This window comes from Panicum virgatum, chromosome 5N (genome assembly GCF_016808335.1).
Source record: "Panicum virgatum strain AP13 chromosome 5N, P.virgatum_v5, whole genome shotgun sequence".
Classification (NCBI taxonomy): domain Eukaryota; kingdom Viridiplantae; phylum Streptophyta; class Magnoliopsida; order Poales; family Poaceae; genus Panicum; species Panicum virgatum.
The window spans coordinates 48,225,690-48,245,314 of record NC_053149.1 but is presented as its reverse complement, the minus strand read 5'-3'; the positions used below and the strand labels follow the sequence as shown (position 1 = coordinate 48,245,314).

Here is a 19,625-nt window from a genome sequence, read left to right as displayed (position 1 = left end):
AGCAAAACAAGCATCTCACTCTGAATTCAGCAATTCATTACCATTCAAACAAGACATTCCAGTGCAACTCACAAAACACACATGATAGCATTCAAACAAGTCAACATTTCATTCATTTCAGAGCATCTCACTTCCACATTTCAGCAACAACAACACCAAATAGAACACCTACAAGGCCTACTAACAGAGGCACTACAACTGATGACTCAAGCACAATCTGCAACTTTCTAGACTCTTGTTCAGACTTCTGCTTCCAAACCGCAGCTCCAAATCTATCAAGCTTTTCCTTCACCTCTGCCAATTCTTGCTTCAAATCCTTCAATTCGGCGCACCAGTCACCACCTGCAGCTTCGCACCGCTGTGGATGTGCTTCCAAGCCCTCATACTCTGCCTCAGAGCGGATAAATCCACAAGTAGTGGGATCACCCTGCATCGAATTGGAGAATCAGAAGAAGAAGGAGACAGTTCAACCAAGAATTGCATGAACCCAAACCTTGATGTTGAACGGGCACTTCAAGAACCACTGCCCAAATGTGTCCTTCTGACGGCTCTGGATCCGCACCAAAGGAACCAGGCAAGACAGGTACACCCTCCTGCCACTCGCCATCGCGCTCGAGCCCGTGGACTTCATCGGGCTGCCCGTCCGCTTCGACGTCATCGCTTCACGGCCTAGGTTTAGGGTTGCGCCGCCGTCGGGGGGAGAAGAGAGGCAGGGTGAGAGCGAGCGAGGAGGCGACGGCGGGGATGAATTCAGTGCTCCGGCGGGCTAGGGTTAGGGTTCCGCTGCCGTCGCGGGGGGGGGAGAGGAGATGAAGAGGGGAGAGAGTGAGAGCGTGCGAGAGGAGAGAGAGGGCTGCCAGTGTCTTTACTCGGGAGCGGAGGGGCAAATGCGTCCACCCATGGGCGTCCTACCATATGCGTACGCCTGCGGGTGGGCCCTGTGCCAAGGGATACGTAGAAAATGGTATGGCTCAATGAAACTTGGAATTGTAATGGCATATAGCCGAACTCCAGAAATTGTAATGGCACCTATGAAAAAAAACCCAAAAAAAAAAAATCGAAGCGGAAGTGCGAGGAAGGCGCCCGTCGCTCCAATGGCTGCGGGCCTCCGCCTCCTCCCGCGCCTTCTCGCCTTCTCCGCCTCCTCTCGCCCGCTCTTCGCCGCGCACTCTGGAGCCCTGCCCCTGCCCGTGCGCCGCGCCGGCCCGTCCATGCCCCTCGCCGCCCGCGCGCGCCGCGGCATAGGCTCCTCCACCGGCGCCGCCCCTCCCGCCGAGGACGAGGACTTCGCCACGGGTCAGCCGCCACCTCCTCCTCCAAAAGCCCTCCGGCCACTAGGCGACCTCTCCACTCGATCACTCTCGGCTTACTTGGTTGATGCTGTGTTTCACGGTCTGTAGCTGCCGACCTCCGGTTCGAGCCGCCGCTCGAGGTCGTCAAGTACCCCGACCCCATCCTGCGCGCGCGCAACAAGCGCATCAACACCTTCGACGCCAACCTCCGCGCCCTGGCCGACGAGATGTTCGACGTTATGTACAAGTGGGTCCTCTGTCTGTGCCTTGCGCAATTTTTGTTTCCATCGTTCTAAGCTGTGTGCACCGCGACTGTTTGATGGAACGCGCAAGAGAGTATCGTGCTAATAGGCACCAAATCGGCGTGCTGTTGTTTCAGAGAAATAAGCGTGCCTTTGTTAGCTTGATTGGATGGCCACAATAGTAGGCTTTAGCTATGGGTTATTTTTGTGAAATTCTTTCTATGACTGTTTAATTGAGGGGGCATTTGTTTGTGTGGTGAAATGGTGAGTTTGTTCGGGTAGTTCTTAGATTAGTACAAGCTTGACTCAATAAGGGCTAGTTACATTAGGCATGCCTTCAAATGTGAGGAAAACATCCGATCATAGGACTGCCTGCTGTTTTGAGATAGAACTGTACTGGTCTGGTTAAATAGTTGGTTTCTGTACAGGACTGATGGCATTGGTCTCTCAGCACCACAAGTCGGAGTGAATGTGCAGCTTATGGTGTTCAATCCAGCTGGGGTGAAGGGGGAAGGAGAGGAGATTGTCCTTGTCAACCCAGTGGTATACAAGTCTGGGAAACGATTGCTTGTGTTCGAAGAAGGGTGCTTATCATTTCCTGGAATATATGCCAATGTGGTGGTGAGAATAGTTTACCATACTGATTTTGTTACCTTGCAGAAGACTTTGGCTGTCCATTATCTGACCTTAGTGTGATGCTTACCATTAGACATTTTCATAACATGCCACATTTAGGATTGACATTGCTACATGTTACATGGCTTTGACATACTTAATTAGTATGTAATTTTGGAATTATCAGCCTCTGCCATTTATTTTTTGAACCAATCAGCCTCTGCTCGGCAACTGAAAAGGTGCACAATTAATAAATAAAGTTAATTTTATGACCATTGTTTACTTGCAGAGACCAGAAAGTGTGAAAATTGAAGCTCAAGACGTTACAGGAGCAAAAATCAAAGTAAAATTATCTGGCCTACCTGCAAGAGTTTTCCAGCACGAGTTTGATCATTTGCTGGTATGTATTTAACCACTATCTAAGTGAATTATCAGGTCCATCTGCACAATAGTAATTCTTTGAGTTATGTCTCCTTTTCTCTCTTGACATGCATTTGTCCACTGAACAAACTGATGACTCAGATATGTTATTCTCATAACGGAGGGATGCATTTAGTCGATGCCAAATGGAAGTGTACTTAATAACATAATCAAAGCTACTCAGTTTTGGAGTCTATGTAATATACACATATGCTATTTCTGTTTAATTTGCTATCACATATACTCCCTCTAATTGCAAATTGAGTCATCCTATTCCTAGAGTTGTGTCTGTCAGGTACTTTCAGTTTCAGGTTAACCATCATCATCATTACATAAAATAAATCTAAATTGGACATGCAAAATTGATATTACAGTAATTAGATATTTTCCTGGTTTTTAATGTCTAGTACTCCTATCATATAAATTATTGGTTAAAGTTTTAATTTGCATACGGAATATGTTATCAGGGGCTCAGGGCCATGCATGTGTGACCAGTGGCTCATCACTGTGCTGCTCATGTTGTTTGTGGATTTGCAGGGCATTCTTTTCTTTGACAGAATGACAATGGATGTTCTTGAGACTGTACGGGAGGAACTGAAGGTTAGTACAATGTGGTTTTGAGTACATCACGGGGGATTATGTTGAAAATTCTTATTTGGTAATTGGTTTCTGCATGTATATGTTTTCCATCCTGCAATGATGTCAGCTTAAGTTGCCTTTCATATATAACCAAAATTAATAACATGTACGTAAACATTTCTCCAAGGCTGCATGCCAGTGTATAATTTGCCATCTAGTGGTTAATATTTTACATTTTTTTGTATATGAACTCATACTTCTTTCCTTGTTATTTCCTTTTTCTAAAAAAAAAAGAATCTAGAGAAGAAATACGAGGAAAGAACAGGACTGACTAGTCCTGAAACTGTTGAGAGCTACAAGGGTACAAAGGATGTCTTCAGTTTTTCAAGATGAAGGTTGAAGGGTTGTAGCAGGTCTGTTTCATCTCAATACCCTTCTAATTTGGCTAACTTCTCATTCACTGTCTGGTGATTATAAGAAAATTTTGTTTTCCATTTTATGGACAGACTACGGAAATTTTGGAAATACATCATCAAGCTGAGCTTTAGCCTGAAGAGTTTTTTGGACAGCTCACACACTCGCACGCATTCGCGCGTGCGCGCACACACACACACTACTTTAGTTGCAGTGCTGGCAATCTTGCTATGTCTAATTTTCTGCGATATCAATTAAACTAGAGACACCAAGTTCACTAGTTACAAATGAGGTTTAATTTTCAATGCTTATGTCTGTATTACTGTTTTGTCTGTGTATTTATGACTCTTGGATAAGGAGATATTGTAGAACTGGTTTTCCCAGAAATTATTTATGTAATGATCATTTTTTTTGTTTCTTCAATTTCTTATTAATAAACATACCATAGAGACATAATTTTTTTTAAACAATGAGATAAGTTCGTAGCTGGCCCTTACTGCATGCAGATGCATTATTTTTATTGCCACAATAGGAACACATCATAATATAGTGTACCATCATCACCTTTTTCACTATGTGATGCAAGTAATGGTGATGTTACTTTTGAAACTAACATTTGTAGATCCCAGAATCATAGTTAATGGACTTGTTTCATTTTCATGGTTTATCCTTTATCAAGGAGTTTGTGGTAAGAGCTTGCATGTTTGTACTTAATAGGCCTTACAGTTTTTTTTGTAAATATTATCTTTATATCGCCACATCTGTTTTGCTGGTTTGATTATTGGACAAGCACACTAAGACAGTATGGATTGCAAATGACATACCTCTTTCATTAACAAATGGTTGTCACCAGCAGCCCGAAACTTTTGAATTTTGGCCACAAATATGTTTTAAGATATACAGAACGTCGACGTAAAAATTGTAACCTTGGATTAATCAATAGGGAATGCTTCCATGGACTATATTTCTATTTGATTATTCGACAGGTTTCTATGTTTTAAATATTAATTGATGGCTTAAAACTCCAAGGTCTTTGCATCCAGAGTGGGGAAAATAGTATGTACTCAAATAGATATGATTCTTTGTTTTAAATATTGATTGATAGCTTAAGTTTTAATGGACTGAAGATTATGGTAGAAGAAAAAAAATATTGTTGAGTATGGCACAAAAGCAACATTGTTAGCATCCCAGAATTATTCTAGCATCAAAGAAGTTTTCTAGGATCCCGGAATCAATCTTCTTGTGAAACTAACATTTATACCTCAGTTAATGGACATTAAGAGTATGGTAGAAGAAAAATTCTCCATCAATTCATACTTTTGCTTTGAAGTTGGCGACACATAACATGCCTAGTTGTAATCTTTTTTTTTAAAAAAAAAAAGAAAGGCAAAGAACTACATACTCCATCTTTTGTACTGGATCATATCTTTGACAGTTCTAGATCCTGTTTCAGTTTCCTTTTTCCTCATTATGTGTGAAAGATTTGGCGAAGCTAGTTACACGACCTGTTATTCCCATATTACATATTTCCTACATTTACACTGTTTTGTTCTCTTGTTTGGCTAAGGTTCTAGAAACACATAAATACAATATTTATCCATAGGCATGTTACATGTATCCGACTTATAAATTGGCACTTTTGCATGCCATGTTCTTTTGATTAGTTATTAATTTAGATAATCTACCATCCTCTTTCTGTGCATTATAATTAATAATTTTGGTTAATCTATCATCCTTTTCTGTGCATTATTATGCAACTACTTTGATATCTTGGAACACTTGTTGCCCCCATTTTTCAAAATAATTGCAGCTGAACCCATTGGTATCCCCCAAGTGTTATGTCTACTGTCATATACTCATATTGCAATTAACAGGTGGCATTTGTCATCTAGAAACTGACTATATTACAATTCCTCATTTTTCTAACCATTTTCTAGTGTCCTTGTACATCCATTTCCTTTTTATATTTAGTCAATGTAATTTTCCCCTTAAATTTCGTTGGTAAGCTATTAAATTTTATATATCCTTAGCTATCGATCTCTAGGCATTATTTTGATTATCCAGGTTATGTATTCACCAATTTCCTTCGAACCCTTTGCTGTAGCTCTATTTACACCTAATAAAGAAGACAATCTTGGTCATCATGTTTACTCATATTTGGAAAACTCAAGTACATACTCTTGCTGTATAACCATTCAAATGATTATATGTATGTTAAAAGTTCTAATAAATGGCATCAAAATAACTGTATATATGCACATAACCAAGCAATGGTGCAAAGGGGTCGGATGTATCACAACGACCACTCATGGTAAGCACCAATCAACAGACGAGGCACTTATAGTGTATCAACATATATCGTTATATGTCTGCAAGTTGTTCCCAGCAGGTTTTCCAATCTGCAAGCAAGCTATGGGAGGGACAGTCGGGGTGTAGAGTTCCCCAAAAGCCTGCCAGCAGAATGGGTTGTTCAGATGGTAGTGGGGTACTTGCACTGGTCTGAGTTGCACACCGGTAAGGGAGATCCCTGAACAAGGTAAGCTGTCACTGCATGCAAAGTGGACAGGTTTGATTGTAAATGTTCCTCTGATGTTCTCATACTGGACCCCTGATACTGCCACTGCTGATGTTTGATTTCTGCAAGTGCTTTTGTCACAATAAAACTGATCTATAATAATAGGTGTTTGAACTTCTGAGACTTGTATATTTGAGAACCTTATGTCTTGAACCAATCCTACACCACCCTGCAAGAAACGAAAGTTCAATTTATTTAGCTGAGTATAAGTATTATTGTTTTGCTTGGCGTCATCATTTTTTTCTTCTTGGAACCTTCCAAGGTTGTTGCTTGTATAGCTATCAAAAGATTACTTTTCTTTTTTCTTTTTAGTTTTTCTTTTGTCAGGTTGTCATGTGTCTGCTGTTGAACTAGGATTTTTTTTGTATGTATGTGCCCAGGCTTACCTGCCAGGTCTTGATCCTGACACCATTCATGGTTCTGAACATGTTGACATCTCTTACTGTAACATTTGACACACATGCTTTTGTGTTGTCCCGTCCCAGTCCACCTATGCTGATTCCATGGCCTGGTCCACAATTCACGTTGTGTATATTTATGTTGCTGCATCCTGTCTGGATGGAGATACAATCGTCACCTGCATTGAATAAGACAAATTGGCCACGTTGATGTTATACTACTTTGGATTTACTGTGAAAGGTGGCTGGATGTTTCAAGTACCCTTTACAACAGTTTTTCAGTGTACCCTTAACTCTGAAACCTGTCCTTTGACATGCAGACTGTACTGGAGTTACAGAACTGAGGTGCAAGCTTTCAGTTAACCCTAGGTAATTCTTTTTAGGTTACAAGTTTGTAGATAAGGTCTCATATATTTAGAACATATGAATTGTCTTGTGTTGAAAATTTCTTCTTCTTGCTAAAGCTTGGCAAAACAAAACTTTTGAGGTTAATGAATATAGCCTAGATGCCTCTTGACTTTGGATGAAACAAGGAATTACCGCAAGCCATGTTTGTATGATGAATGCTGACATCTTTGGAGTTCTGCAGGTGTATTCCGTCAGTGTTGAGACTGTTCTCAGGGGAGGATATAGTCACATCGTGGACCATCACTCCTTGACAGTTGTCAAACTTAAGATGGCACTGTGAGCTGTTGACAATAGTGATGCCAGCTACTAAGATGTTGAAACTACCATAAAACCTCAATGCCTGCATCAGGTTACAAAATCTGATTTATCATAACTTTGTTTCTGTACGTGATAATAATGCCAGAAAGATAATTGATATTCTTACTGTAGGTTTAATCTGTGGCATTCTATCGAGCTCCACATCGTACTGCAGGAAAGTATCCAAGGTAAACAAACACAACCAACTTTTCATTCGATTAATTTATTGACAATCATGCACTTGGTGGCTAGTTCTTACAGTGTCATCATCATCCTCATCCTCTGGGTCTGAGTAGGTCCACCATTGTTGCCCTCTGCCATTTATGATGCCACTGCCTTGAATTACTATTCCATTTAGTTTGGTGAACTCAAGCCACTGGAGCAAGCCAGAACCCCAGGCTTTAGCACTGGTTGGAGCTAGGATTGTTCCTTCCAGCTGCAAAGTAAGTACAACATGAAACAGAATTATTCGTTGCACTTATTCTTACATTATCAAATTAGACAAAATACAGTCCTGCCCTATCTTTTTTTATCAGTTTGGGCAATGAAAGTTATTGGGAAAGTGTTTTTATATCTAATTTGGGACTAAGAGCATAATTTACCTGGAAAACAATGTTTGGTTTGCAGTAAGGCCCAGAGAACGAAATTGGCCCAACAAGGAACTCTAGTTCTGGTGGTACGAGAACTGTAGATGCCCCCTGCTTGCAGGCAGCAGCCCAGGCTCCTTCAAAAGCCTGTATGCAAATGCACACACAATTATTAGCTCTAGCTTCTACCGAAAAGACAGTCCTCTGGAATCTAGCATCACAAAATCAAATAAGCAAGGGGTAAAACACATTCTGTAACACCTAGTCTCCCTAAGATAGATAGTCAGCAGTTGCACTGTGCATCTTATTGTTTCGGCTGCTGTGCTGGAATGAGAAGCAATTTATGACCACTAAAAAAGAATTTGAAAAAAAACTAGGTTCTTTTTAGTGAAAATATAAAAGAAGTCAATATAATTGATAAAGCTTTCAAACCATACCACAATGCATCTCAAAATATTTTTAGATGAGGTTTAGTCTCTTGCAAATTCGCTACAAATTTCCCATGAGTTTTTTTTTTTGCTTTTTAATAAGAACATGAAAAATGTTACTATTGATTCATGCCGTGTGTTATTGCAAAAAAAAAAGGACTAGTTAATGCCAAAGAGAGTTTGCTATATTATATATCTATAAAGCCTGGGGAATAATTTTTTGTTTGTTTCCTTGGCACATAGAAAAGTGTTGCAAGAGCTGTGGAAAAGGTTCTCGTGTTGTGGATCCTGACTTCTTTTGGTGTAACCTTTGTTCTCTTACATGACTGTATAAATAAAAAAGCTTGACCAGCTAGATGTGTAAATGCGTCTGTTCTGCATTAGATGCAACAATCATGTGAGAAGGAAAGAATAAGCCAAAGTAGTGAACAAATCAAATTGTTGGCAACACATGCAGACATGCGAAAAAAAGACTCCAGAAAAAAATATGGCGCTTGCGACAACTCTCTCGGGCTCTGCACTAGAAATGTTTGGTGGTGAGAGTAAACTGGTACCATGTTCATAGGCAACATTGAACTGCACACCACCATAGATTGCAGCTGTTCTGGCAAATAAATTCGGGCTACCAAAAGCATTTGTAATAAAATCACATTTCTAACAGTAGACAATAAGAAAAATATGCATGATAAATTCTAATCTGAATATGTCAATGGTATGACAGTTTCCACTGGAGGTGATCAACATGGAGTTTATGTAAGTCATGTGGAAGCGAGTCTGAAACAAAGCGTTTGAAGGGCAAACTGGACAAAAGGAATTGGCATTGAGAATTTCCAACTCAGAGAACGCATGGTGCTTGATAATTTTATAAATTTAGTTTGAAACAGAGCATTTGATGGTGAAGCGGGCAACCTTAGTATCATCTGTTACTCCATCACCCTTGGCTCCAAAATCAACCACGTTGAAGACTGCACCCTGTGAGGCAGGTGGTGGCAGTGGTGGCCGCAATGGCTGTTGATGACCCTTTCCACAGCTTGGAGTCGGCCGCTTGGGACTCGGATGCCTACTGCTGTTGGCAGGGCTTGGACTTGGGCTGACAGGGGCATCCGGAGTTGGACTTGGCTGGTACGGATTCTGATTTCCTTTGCCAGCACCAGGGCTTGGTGTTGAGCTGACCGGAGGCTTCGGACTTGGCCGGTTGTTGCCATGTTGCCTGTGGGAGCTACTCTTCTTTCCTTCGCCTTTCTTCAGCTGTGAGGAGCCTGGTGAGCTCCTAGGCCTCCAATGCTTGCCTCTTCTTGCCTCGCTGACATCAATGGTGGAGCAAAGAGCAAGGAAGGCAAGGAGAAGCAGGAGGCCGAGGCCTTTTGCTCTCAGCTTCATCCTTCTGTCTGTATCTATTGGCTGTGTGGACTGTGAAGGTTGGATTGTGTATGTGCTGGGTAAGTAGATAGAGAGCAGAGAGCGAGAGGCCTGTGCGGAGGGAAAGAGAGGTGGTTTAAATAGCAAACCACAGAGCCGGCCATGTTCTCGTGTTGTCAGGATTTTAGATGAAAATGAAATGGAAAATGATTGGGGAATGGGACCCCCAAGTCACGTGCACGCAAGGTTGTCATATGCTTCAGTCTTATATCTGCACAGTGAAGTTGTAGCGCCACCTTTTTACTTTTTCGTCGCAACTATAGTCATTTGTAGCGTTTGAAGGTTAGGGGATATGGATTGATTTGTCTTTGACTGCTAGTAATACAGGGCATTAAAGGTTAGGCGATATGGATTGATTTGTGAAAATGGAGAATCTTCTGGTTTTGGTCAATTGCTAAAGAATAATTGTACATTGTTAATGTACATGGCGTGTAATTAGTGTGCGATAGGGAGAGCACGCCTGCAGGCTGCAGCTGAACTTGTCTAGAATGAGGCATCCACAGAATTTTTTTGGAGAGCGAGGTGTTTAGGGGCAAAACTGAGAGAACTTGCACCGAGATGGTGCCTAGCTCATGACAACCCTGGCGAGTGTTGCCTCGTCCTGGCATCCTCGGCATGTGCCCATGTTCCAAAATATATATGCACGACTCTCCGTACATTTGATCCCAAGATAGGTCATCGTGCCCTCCCTTTTCTTCAATTTAAGGAGCATTACTGCGCTTCTGCCATCGTGCCATGGCTGCGCTAGCTACTGTACAGCCATGAGTGTGCCGCCAGGGCCAGGTCACAAATTGGCTGCAGAAGCCAAAGGCGGGGCACGCGTGGGTGAGTGGGTGACCGATTCATTCACTCGCCAAGGCTCAATTCAGCTTCCTCCGAGCTTGTGGCCGCTGCCACTCAAACTGCCCGTGTGTGTGGCTTGGAATGACCTCCGTAATCCATATTTTCGCGACCGTGTCTGAGCACATTTTTTATGCGGCCAAACAGAGTTTGATCCATACAAGAGTAAAAAAAGACTAAAAATAGAGAAATACTGAAAAAACACACAAAAACGAGGAAATACTATGACAACACGAACAACCGCAAAGTAACACGAAGATAACAAATGGCACGACCCATGCACACATCTAGTCAGAATCTTACAACTGAACCTGCAAGCAGAAACAACAACGTCCAGAGTGTAAGGGCCTACGACATAACAAAGGTGGCAAAGCATCTACCCGATCAACCAACCGCGGCGGCAAAGCATCCGCCCGAAGCAAACTTCAACCAACGCGACGACAGCGGCAAAGCATCCTCCTGACCTCGGTAATCCATTTTATAACTCGATCGGGGTATAACATCCCCACATATTTTATTAAGAAGAAACGACTTCGACTTTCCAATTGAGAAAAATTCTCGAACCTTAACTTCTCTATCCATCGCGGGGGATTTTTTTAGTCTCAACTTGAAATTCGCTCCTACGGAAAGTTGAATACAGTCGGAACCATCTAACCAAAGTCAGCTAGAAACTCTCTCGCAATGCGGTGTCTTGTTACGAGTATGTGGCTAGAAATGACAGTGGTGCGGCGAGGAACACCGGCGGCATGCGGCAAGCCGGCCGGTCATACTAGGCTGCACGGGGGGCCGCGCTCGGCGTGTCGCATGCACGCGTTCCCGTCAGTCCTCCGGTGGCGCTGGCAGGCGGAGGCAGATGATCTTGCCGAAGCCAGCAAGCGTCCACGAGCGGGTGCCGGCCGTCCGTCCGTCGTGGCCCATGGGAGGGCATCACGCATGTACATGTGTGTGCTCTGCGCTCTCCCCCGGGTCACATGGCAACGGTCACGGGCGGAAGCCTCGCGCTTGTCCGCACCTCGCCGGCGGACCCCAACCGCCCGCAACCGGCCGGGCCGTGTTCGGGTCCCCCACGCGGCCACGCGAAAGGCTTGGTAGGCAACCAAGCGCGGCAGCAGGCACAGGCGCACAGCCACCGCTCTCCCTCGGCGACTCTGCGTCCTCCACTCCTCATCCAATCATCCATCCATCCGCCTGCAACCGGCCACCGACCTCTCCGTGCAGTGGTTCCGCGCCGTCGTCACCGCCCTTCCGGATCGGGGTGGCTCTAGCTGGCTCCGTAGGTCACGGCTCGCACGACGCGGCCGCCGCGCCGAGGATCGAGGGCGGATTCAGATCGTAGCGAGCTTTTCAGGCTCCCCTCCTAGGACCTACTACATCTACTTGCTGGCTGGCTGCTGCTACCGTAAAATGCACACGGCAAATTCGTCTGTTCGAGTGACGTTTTTTTTTTCCTCTTTACGCATCGATGTGGTTTGTTGGACGCTAGCTGGAGCAGAACCGAGGCAATACGGAGGTTTGCATGTCTTGTGACGGTAGGAGACGGGGAAGGCCGTGTTTAGATGTTTTGTAAAAAAAAATTGATAGAATATTATTAATTTGAAGTACTAAATAAAATCTATTTACAAAACTTTTTACACAGATGGGTTGTAAATCGCCAAACGAATCTAATGATGCTAATTAATCTATGATTAATTAATAATTAGCGGATGGTATTGTAGCATCGCTGTTGCAAATCATAGATTAAGTAGGCTCATTAGATTCGTCTCGCGATTTACAGCCCATCTATGCAAAAAGTTTTGTAAATAGACTTTATTTAGTATTTCATACATGTGTCAAAATATTCGATGTGATGTTTTTTTTTGACATTCGATGTGATGTTTTTTTTGTGTTTACGGATTTATGGGGTGGCATGTAACCCAACTCGCTGCTGCTGCCCTGCTCCACGTACATGTCGAGGTCAGGGACCGAACGAACACCGGCGCCACAGCTCCCAGCGCTAGCTGCAGGTGCAGCGCAGACGGTCGCGGAGGCCGACACGTACGTACGTTTTCTGCGCCAGCACATCCTCTAGCTCCGTTTCCTGCGGTACATCACATGCATGCATGCTCCGCGGTCCGCGCAGCTAGCTACGAATGCATTGGTCTCCAGTGTTCTGATAGGTTCTGATCGGAGTTTATTCATCACAAGAACCTTGAATACTCAGTTAATTTTCATCATGCATGCCACCAACGAATTGGCCGCGTGCGTGTTCGCCGTTCAGCGCTCATCACTCACGAGATGGAATCGGAGATCGATCCCCGCCCAGCCAGAAGGTTTAGCAATACATGGGCATCGTGCCCCAGCAACTGAAAGGCAACAACAAGTACACCGACATGTCGTCGGAAGATTAATTCAAGGTGGCAGATGGATACAAACATTTTGCTTCGAGGCAACAGCTAGGTAGTAACGCGGCCGGCGTAACAGGGGGTATAGGCCTGGTTTAGTTGCGAAATTCAAAATTCAAAATCTATCGCATCGAAAGAGAATCTTACATGTATGGGGTATTAAATCTATACGAAATAAAAAATAAATTACATAGTTTGCTAGTAAATTGCGAGACGAATCTAATGAGCCTAATTATACTATGATTAGACACTAAATTGTTACAGTAATTGCTATAGTACACATACTCTAATGATGGATTAATTGGGCTCATTAGATTCATGTCGTAGTTTACAGACGAGTTCGCCGTCTATGTTTCTGTAATTAGTTTACACATGGTATGATTCTGTAATTAGTTTTATGATTAGTTTATATTTAATACTTCAAATGTGCAAATATTCTATTTTTACAATTTTACACGAGCAATTAAACAAGGCCATAATCTCAAACATGATTTTTGTACTAAAAGAATGCCATCGGGCGTGGTCACGTCACGCGCAATTCCCCGCTGTCGGATCGACCGGGAGGACAACCTAAATAGTACGGTTTCCAGCCATCTTGCAAAAAAAAATCTAGAACTTTAGAAAAAAAAAACAATCCACGTTCTGGCCTCCCCTCTTAGGTAAGTTTACGAAATAATTCTCAATTTTTCTCAAAATCAACTCTCATTCTAACAGTTCAGGTTCAAAAAAAATTGTAAAGAAAACCTTAAGTTTTCATAAAATTAACGTGCCATCCTGATCCTCTCTTAGGAGTTTTCTTAGAAAAACCCTCATATATTTTAATGAAATCAAACCCCAACCCGTTTCATCTGTTATTTTATTCACGAGCAACATTCTATGTACAATTTGAACACCAAAACGCGGTGGAATCAAAAGTTACTCAACATAGAATTTCATCAAAATTCAAAAACTAACTTTATTATAGAGTAAATTTTTAAAATTCAAAACACTCTCATAATTCGTTTGCACAAATGCGTACATGGGACCCGTTGCACCTACAATTTGGACACTAAAACGTCTTCAAATAAAAAAATGATCAACACAAGAGTTGCCTAGAATTCCAAAATCTGCATCTTACTATATAGCAATGTTTTATAAATTCAAATTGTTTTCGTAATTCGTCAACATAACACCTTATTTTGCTAAAAAAATATAATATCGTACCACCATTCGTCTATGGCTTCTCGTGATACCTCCAGCTCCAGAATAGCGCGGATATTTTAAAATATAACCGCTACTTCCTTAGAAAAATAACACATCTATTAATTGCAATATGATTTCACAAATACATTTAGTTTATAACTACTTGTGGTTCACCTCCCTAATAAATTATTTTACCCATTCTTTCACCACAATAAATACAACAACAAATGTCAAGCTCCATTTTGATATCCAAAATAATATACCACTTAAACAATATCGTCTCAATAATAGAATGCCCACAATGTATATACCAAGTGCAATAGCAGACTGTCACCTATGCGAAAATAACAAGCGACAGATTTATCTTAATTATGTTGCATAAAAAGAAAAACTACTACTTATTATAGTTAAAGTTCGCATCAACTACAATACTACAATACCGAATACGGAGCAGCGGCAAAGCCGTGGGGGCCATTCTAGTACTGATAATGAACTGCACGACCCGGGCAGCAGCGGCCTGCAAGATCGAGTCGCTTGTACTCGTGCGTACCCACGCGGCTAGCTACTCCTGCTGTCCTGTCAGCAGGGGCTCACGAGCGCATGCAGGCCTCCAACTGGATCAACCTGACAGCGGTCGTGAGATAACTACAATCTATACAACCAGGCACGACATGCATGCAGATGCGGCTCCGTCGTCGTCGCTGTGTCCATCATCAGTGTAGTCTGTCCGGCCGGCTGGTGGTTGGATCCTTAGATCGCTATTCGCTTGGGGGTGTGTAATTAATAAACCAGCTTTAGCTTAGCATGTGACTCCTAGTTATATGCGAGTTAATGATGCCTGGGAAGGATCACAAGGCGACGTATACGGCCTCGCCGCTTTGTCAGTTTGCCGGCACGCGCGCGCCGTCGCGTTCTGTTGCTAGCTGGTTGTTCTCTCTCTCTCTCTCTCTCTCTCTCTCTCTCTCTCTCTCTCTCTCTCTCTCTCTCTCTCTCTCTCTCTCTCTTGCGGGTGCTGCTGGTTGTTCTTTGCTTTGACAGCGCTGCAGCATGCAATTCTAGCTGGGCGCGCGCTAGACAGGTGGCTATTTTTCCCTCTCTTTTTTTTCCTTCTTTTTCCTCCCTCCCTCAATCAACCTTGCTGTCAGAGGCAGAGCGAAATAGCAGAGATGATTGGTACCTAGCGAGAATGTTTACGTGTTGCCGATGTTGCATTGGTGTTAGTTAAAGAGAGATGATATATATGTACCTATATATGCTATGGCCGCTTTTGTTTACTCGAAAGTTTTTTGTTTGTTTGTTTGAAGAAGCCCTCTGCTGTCTACGGTCGTGAGTAGATAGTAGAGACACAAGTAATTAATGTCCCATCTTCTATTCTAAATTGAATAAAAGCCATTTTAATTCAGACGTTGACATTGCCTGCTACACACATCTACTATCTCATATATATTTTGGGACCATACGTGAAAGCATGCCATATCTGTCCATCGCGTGCTGTAGCTATCTTGCCAAGAGCAGGTGATGAGCACCATGCTTATCTCTTATGTTTGGATCACGGCGTCTTCACACACTACAGGACAATAATGACCACGGATGTCCTCATACACATTCATATATACTACACCACACCAGAGGGCAGAGGACATGTATGTAGCCAGAGTAGCCCCACTCGATAGTCGATACACTAGCTATTCGCTACACACACACAGTCAGCCACCGCCTCACCGATTAGCAACTGCTCGACGCACAGTACAGAACACAAATCTGGCAGCAGCGGTTCATGTATCACAAATAAAGGCTCTCTCATCTGCAGGCATAGCCACGGGCACTGCAAGCCTGCAAACAATCCTCCTCACAATTCCCAGATTGAAGGGCAGCTTTGGACCCCGTGGGCTGCTGGCTGCTGGCTGCTGCTGCGGGTTGTTGTCACTAGGGGAAAAAAGGTGCGGGGGTTCTAGCAGGGGCAAGGCAAAGCCTCCGCCTAGCTAGGTAGCGCGCTGTCCGGTTGCGCGCGCTCGTGAACCTCGGGGAGGGACGCTCGTGAACTCGATTGATCGATCCCCTCCCCCACAGTCCACGCCGGCCACCACGTCCGCCCGCCGGCGCGCGATCGAGCTGCAGCTCCCTTCGGTGCTCGATCCGTCCGGTTCGCAGCATCCGCTTCCCACGTCCTGGTGTCTCGGCACATTGGTTTCGGCCGTATTGCCGCACGCCTGTGTTTGTGCGGTGCCATTGATGGGTGTGCGTGACCTCGATCAGCTTAACTTGAGACGTTTCTTGTTTTTAAATAAAAAATGGGTGGCAGATGCGATGAGGATTCTCATCAGGTGCGTACTCAATACAATCTTGGAGTTGGAGATGTGGCCATGTGGTGCATACAAAGATTCATTTAGATTTGATCACCTAGTGTTATGTGTTCATACTTGTATTAAATAACTCGTAGATAGACTCACAGATATCTCATTGTACAAGCTATTTTTATTGTTATCTGTGTATGGTGTTTTAGACTGTTACAGACGACAGCTGTCTACAGGATTGTACATGCCTTTAGGTCAGTCTCAGTGGGTGTGTCACAACAGTGTCATGAGAATTATTGCTGATATGGTAAGGTTTTATGAAGAGAGAGGATGAAAAGTGTCATGCAATGTGAAAAGAGTGTCATCATCATGACACTCTTTCAGCTCGATTATCTAATTTATAGTTTTGGTAACTGTGTCGATGACACTCTCACTGAGATTTTATAGGACATGAAATTGGCTTCCGCCCACCACACTTTCCTAGTTTCCTTGGCCGCACGTTCTCGATTGCAACGCGCCGCGGCCCGACCAAGTGAGAGATGTCTGCTGGCCCTAAAAACCGGGATGGGCTAGTCAGCCCAACCCAAGAATACACAACCGAGGGCCTACCGGCTTGACCCATCAAACAACGGGTGCAATTAGCTGGTGGGCTAGAGGCACTCATGTCAGGCTTTTGTCTATGCCGAAATGCCGATCAATCTGGGCCTTGTTTGGTTTGCCTAGGCTATTCTGGACCTTGATCATTATATGTGAAATACAATCCTAGTTAGAGTATCTCAAAAAAAAGAGAGAGAATCTCTTCTGTATGGCGGGCTAAATAAAGTCCATTTGTAAAACCTCTTCAGAGATGAACGTAATTTTTCGCGACGAATCTAATGATGATAATTAATCGATGGTTGACTACAGTAATACTACAGTAACCATCCTCTAATCACGTGGTCAAAGACCTCATTAGATTCTTTAGGGTTTCTAGGGCAGGGGTTTTGGAGTTGGTTTTATAAACTGATTTTATTTAGCACTGTAATTAACAGTCAGTTTTCTAACACTTCCTAGCAGGGAAATCAAACAAGGCCTTGAGTGTGCCGGCAGATCGAGGTGCAGTAAAATGCCATCGCCTGTCTCTGCCTGCCGCAGAGCTTGACTTTGCGTTGCGCGCCATCGGAGCTACTAGCTATTTGACTTTGTGTGTGTAGTAAACGGGGAGTTTGAAGCGGCGCCGTGCCAACTTCCAACTACTCGCAGGCAGAGCCCCAGGACCGAGCCCCGAGGCCCGAGCTGCCATGCCGGCCAGCTTCGCATGCCGGGCGGTAGGGGCAGGAGGGACGTGACGCGCGGGGGCGCCGCTGCCTGCACACCCCCTTGATTGATACGTACTACTATGCATCATCACTGGCCCTCGAGCGCGCTTGGGGATGGACGGAAAACTCGCATTGGCTTGTGCTGATGCGGTGGGAGAAGTCGCGGCCATCCCGGGATTCCAGAAGCCAGCGGCCGGTTCGTGTCTCCGCGGTTGGAGAAAACAACGCGCGCGTCCAGCAGTACGAGCACGCAAAGGCTACCGAGCATCCCATTCCACGGTTGTTTCGAGTAGGCAGGAGCTGCTCATCTAACTCCACACGCGCACGGCTCGTGCACGTACACTGACCTGATCGTGATTTCTTTTTGAAACGAGACCTGATTGTGATTGTGATTGATACGTACACCTTTCCCGGTTGACATGCCAGATTGTAGCAGCTCCAACACTAAACATTTCCTCGGCACGGCAGTCGGGGTCACGCTCCATGTTCAGTGGCACTCCAATCTCGTTATGCTCCGCGGATTACGAAATCGATTGGGGGAATTAATTTGAGACCGGCCTGGCAACTTGGCTGTCCCTTTTTCCAGCGGGCAGCAGAACGACCCCACGGAATTGGCACGTACAGTGCGCTCGGGTGGAATGAGACATCCAAGAGCGTGTGGTTGGTTCACCTGTCCATCTGTTAAGATCTTTATGACGCTGACGAGATCATGAATCTCGCCGCGATCCCAAAGATGGCCCTTTTTTCCCCTTCGTTTTCCACAAGGATCCACGGTGACATATTGATCCAAGTTGCACGGATAACGTAGAAAAAGCTCAAACGCTAATAGTTTGGAACCGAGGGAGTAACTGATAATTAGTTGCAATGGTGGAACTAGAAAGAAATTTTAAGAGGAGCCGAGGCCGAACAAACTTCGATAATAATTGTAGATACAAAACTTCGGCAATTTGCATTAATTTTTTTTATTAATTGTGCTAATATGTGCTTTAATCATGCAATGACAATTCACAAAATAAAATAGGAACGGGTTAATATGTCTTGTTCATTTTAGTTTTACCTTGGTTTTCTACAAAAATTAGGCTTAATTTAAAAAATCTATTCTATTATGCGATACGAAATCAACAATGCTTACAGAGCATACCATATCAACAATAATAAATTTATATTGGTTTAAATTGAAGAAGTACAGACATAAGCCATGGATTTGATGCTAATCGCATTAGTGGGGCAGATAGGTTTGTTGTTGTCGTCCATCTCGGCTGTCGATGCCTTGGCGTGCATTGGCGCTATGTCGATCGTGAGACGTGAGTCCGCTGGCACCTTCCAATGAGATACGGATTGAGTCCGCTGGCACCCTCCACTGAGATACGGATGAGCTATGACACGAGAGTAGCCACACACGGAGAATGGAAAGAACTTCCGATGCTAGAGATCAGGGTGGATTTGTGTGAACTTCCAAGGAACTGAATAATATTGTGGGCTTTTGTTGTGGGCTGAATTAGGCTAAGATTAAGACGTACTTAAATACTAAAAAGTACTTGCAAACATGAGCTAAGATTAAAGAATACTTAAAAACTTAACTAGGATTAAAATGAGATTAAAAAGTACTTAACAAAAATTATTTTTTTAGGGGGGGGGGGCATGGCCCCTGCCGGCCCCCCTCAGCTCCGCCACTGATTAGTTGGACACTATATTTACAAAATCCTAGGCTGATGCACCGTACCATGGTGGGGAGGTTTCAATACAACATGTTAATTAAGAAAGAAAATAAACGTGGAAAATTGGTGCTTGTTATGTAAGACATTTAATTTTTCAACACGCAACGAAATTATTGAATTGCATCAACCTAAAAGTGTATTTCGTTGTACAAAATCCAACTACCCACACTGAGCCAGAGACGCACCGTACCATGGTGGGTAGGTTCAAGACAAGGAATTTAATCATGTTAATTAATAC

General features: G+C 43.8%; 2 protein-coding genes and 1 long non-coding RNA gene across 3 annotated transcripts; 2 read left to right on the top strand and 1 right to left on the bottom strand.

The window, feature by feature from the left end:
* The first annotated feature begins 1,033 nt into the window (after window positions 1–1,033).
* Window positions 1,034–3,985, top strand: LOC120672696 (peptide deformylase 1B, chloroplastic-like). Its single transcript, XM_039953225.1, has 7 exons — window positions 1,034–1,296; window positions 1,401–1,539; window positions 1,963–2,155; window positions 2,439–2,549; window positions 3,107–3,169; window positions 3,443–3,561; window positions 3,655–3,985. The coding sequence occupies exons 1-6, from the start codon at window positions 1,095–1,097 to the stop codon at window positions 3,539–3,541; spliced, it is 807 nt and encodes a 268-aa protein (XP_039809159.1). The 5' UTR covers window positions 1,034–1,094; the 3' UTR covers window positions 3,542–3,561; window positions 3,655–3,985.
* A 1,699-nt stretch (window positions 3,986–5,684) lies between these two features.
* LOC120672695 (polygalacturonase At1g48100-like) lies at window positions 5,685–10,015 on the bottom strand. Its single transcript, XM_039953224.1, has 7 exons — window positions 9,165–10,015; window positions 7,843–7,974; window positions 7,500–7,676; window positions 7,368–7,409; window positions 7,076–7,283; window positions 6,524–6,714; window positions 5,685–6,306 (listed from the first exon to the last, which is right to left on the bottom strand). Exons 1-7 carry the CDS (start codon window positions 9,633–9,635, stop codon window positions 5,911–5,913), a joined length of 1,617 nt encoding a protein of 538 aa, XP_039809158.1. The 5' UTR covers window positions 9,636–10,015; the 3' UTR covers window positions 5,685–5,910.
* LOC120672697 lies at window positions 7,147–9,167 on the top strand. The gene is made up of 4 exons (XR_005674254.1): window positions 7,147–7,292; window positions 7,373–7,428; window positions 7,537–7,683; window positions 8,977–9,167. It is a non-coding gene; the product is annotated as an uncharacterized LOC120672697 (long non-coding RNA).
* Window positions 10,016–19,625: the final 9,610 nt, after the last annotated feature.

What these genes read in the sequence shown, in the direction of transcription:
- LOC120672696 (XM_039953225.1), top strand. Translation starts at nt 1,095, where the DNA reads ATGGCTGCGGGCCTCCGCCTCCTCCCGCGCCTTCTCGCCTTCTCCGCC. An exon ending in GGACGAGGACTTCGCCACGG is followed by an intron (nt 1,297 to 1,400) that starts GTCAGCCGCCAC and finishes CACGGTCTGTAG; the next exon opens with CTGCCGACCTCCGGTTCGAG. An exon ending in CTGTACGGGAGGAACTGAAG is followed by an intron (nt 3,170 to 3,442) that starts GTTAGTACAATG and finishes TAAAAAAAAAAG; the next exon opens with AATCTAGAGAAGAAATACGA.
- LOC120672695 (XM_039953224.1), bottom strand. Translation starts at nt 9,635, where the DNA reads ATGAAGCTGAGAGCAAAAGGCCTCGGCCTCCTGCTTCTCCTTGCCTTC. An exon ending in GAGTAACAGATGATACTAAG is followed by an intron (nt 7,975 to 9,164) that starts GTTGCCCGCTTC and finishes ATTTGCATACAG; the next exon opens with GCTTTTGAAGGAGCCTGGGC. An exon ending in TCAGGATCAAGACCTGGCAG is followed by an intron (nt 6,307 to 6,523) that starts GTAAGCCTGGGC and finishes CGTTTCTTGCAG; the next exon opens with GGTGGTGTAGGATTGGTTCA.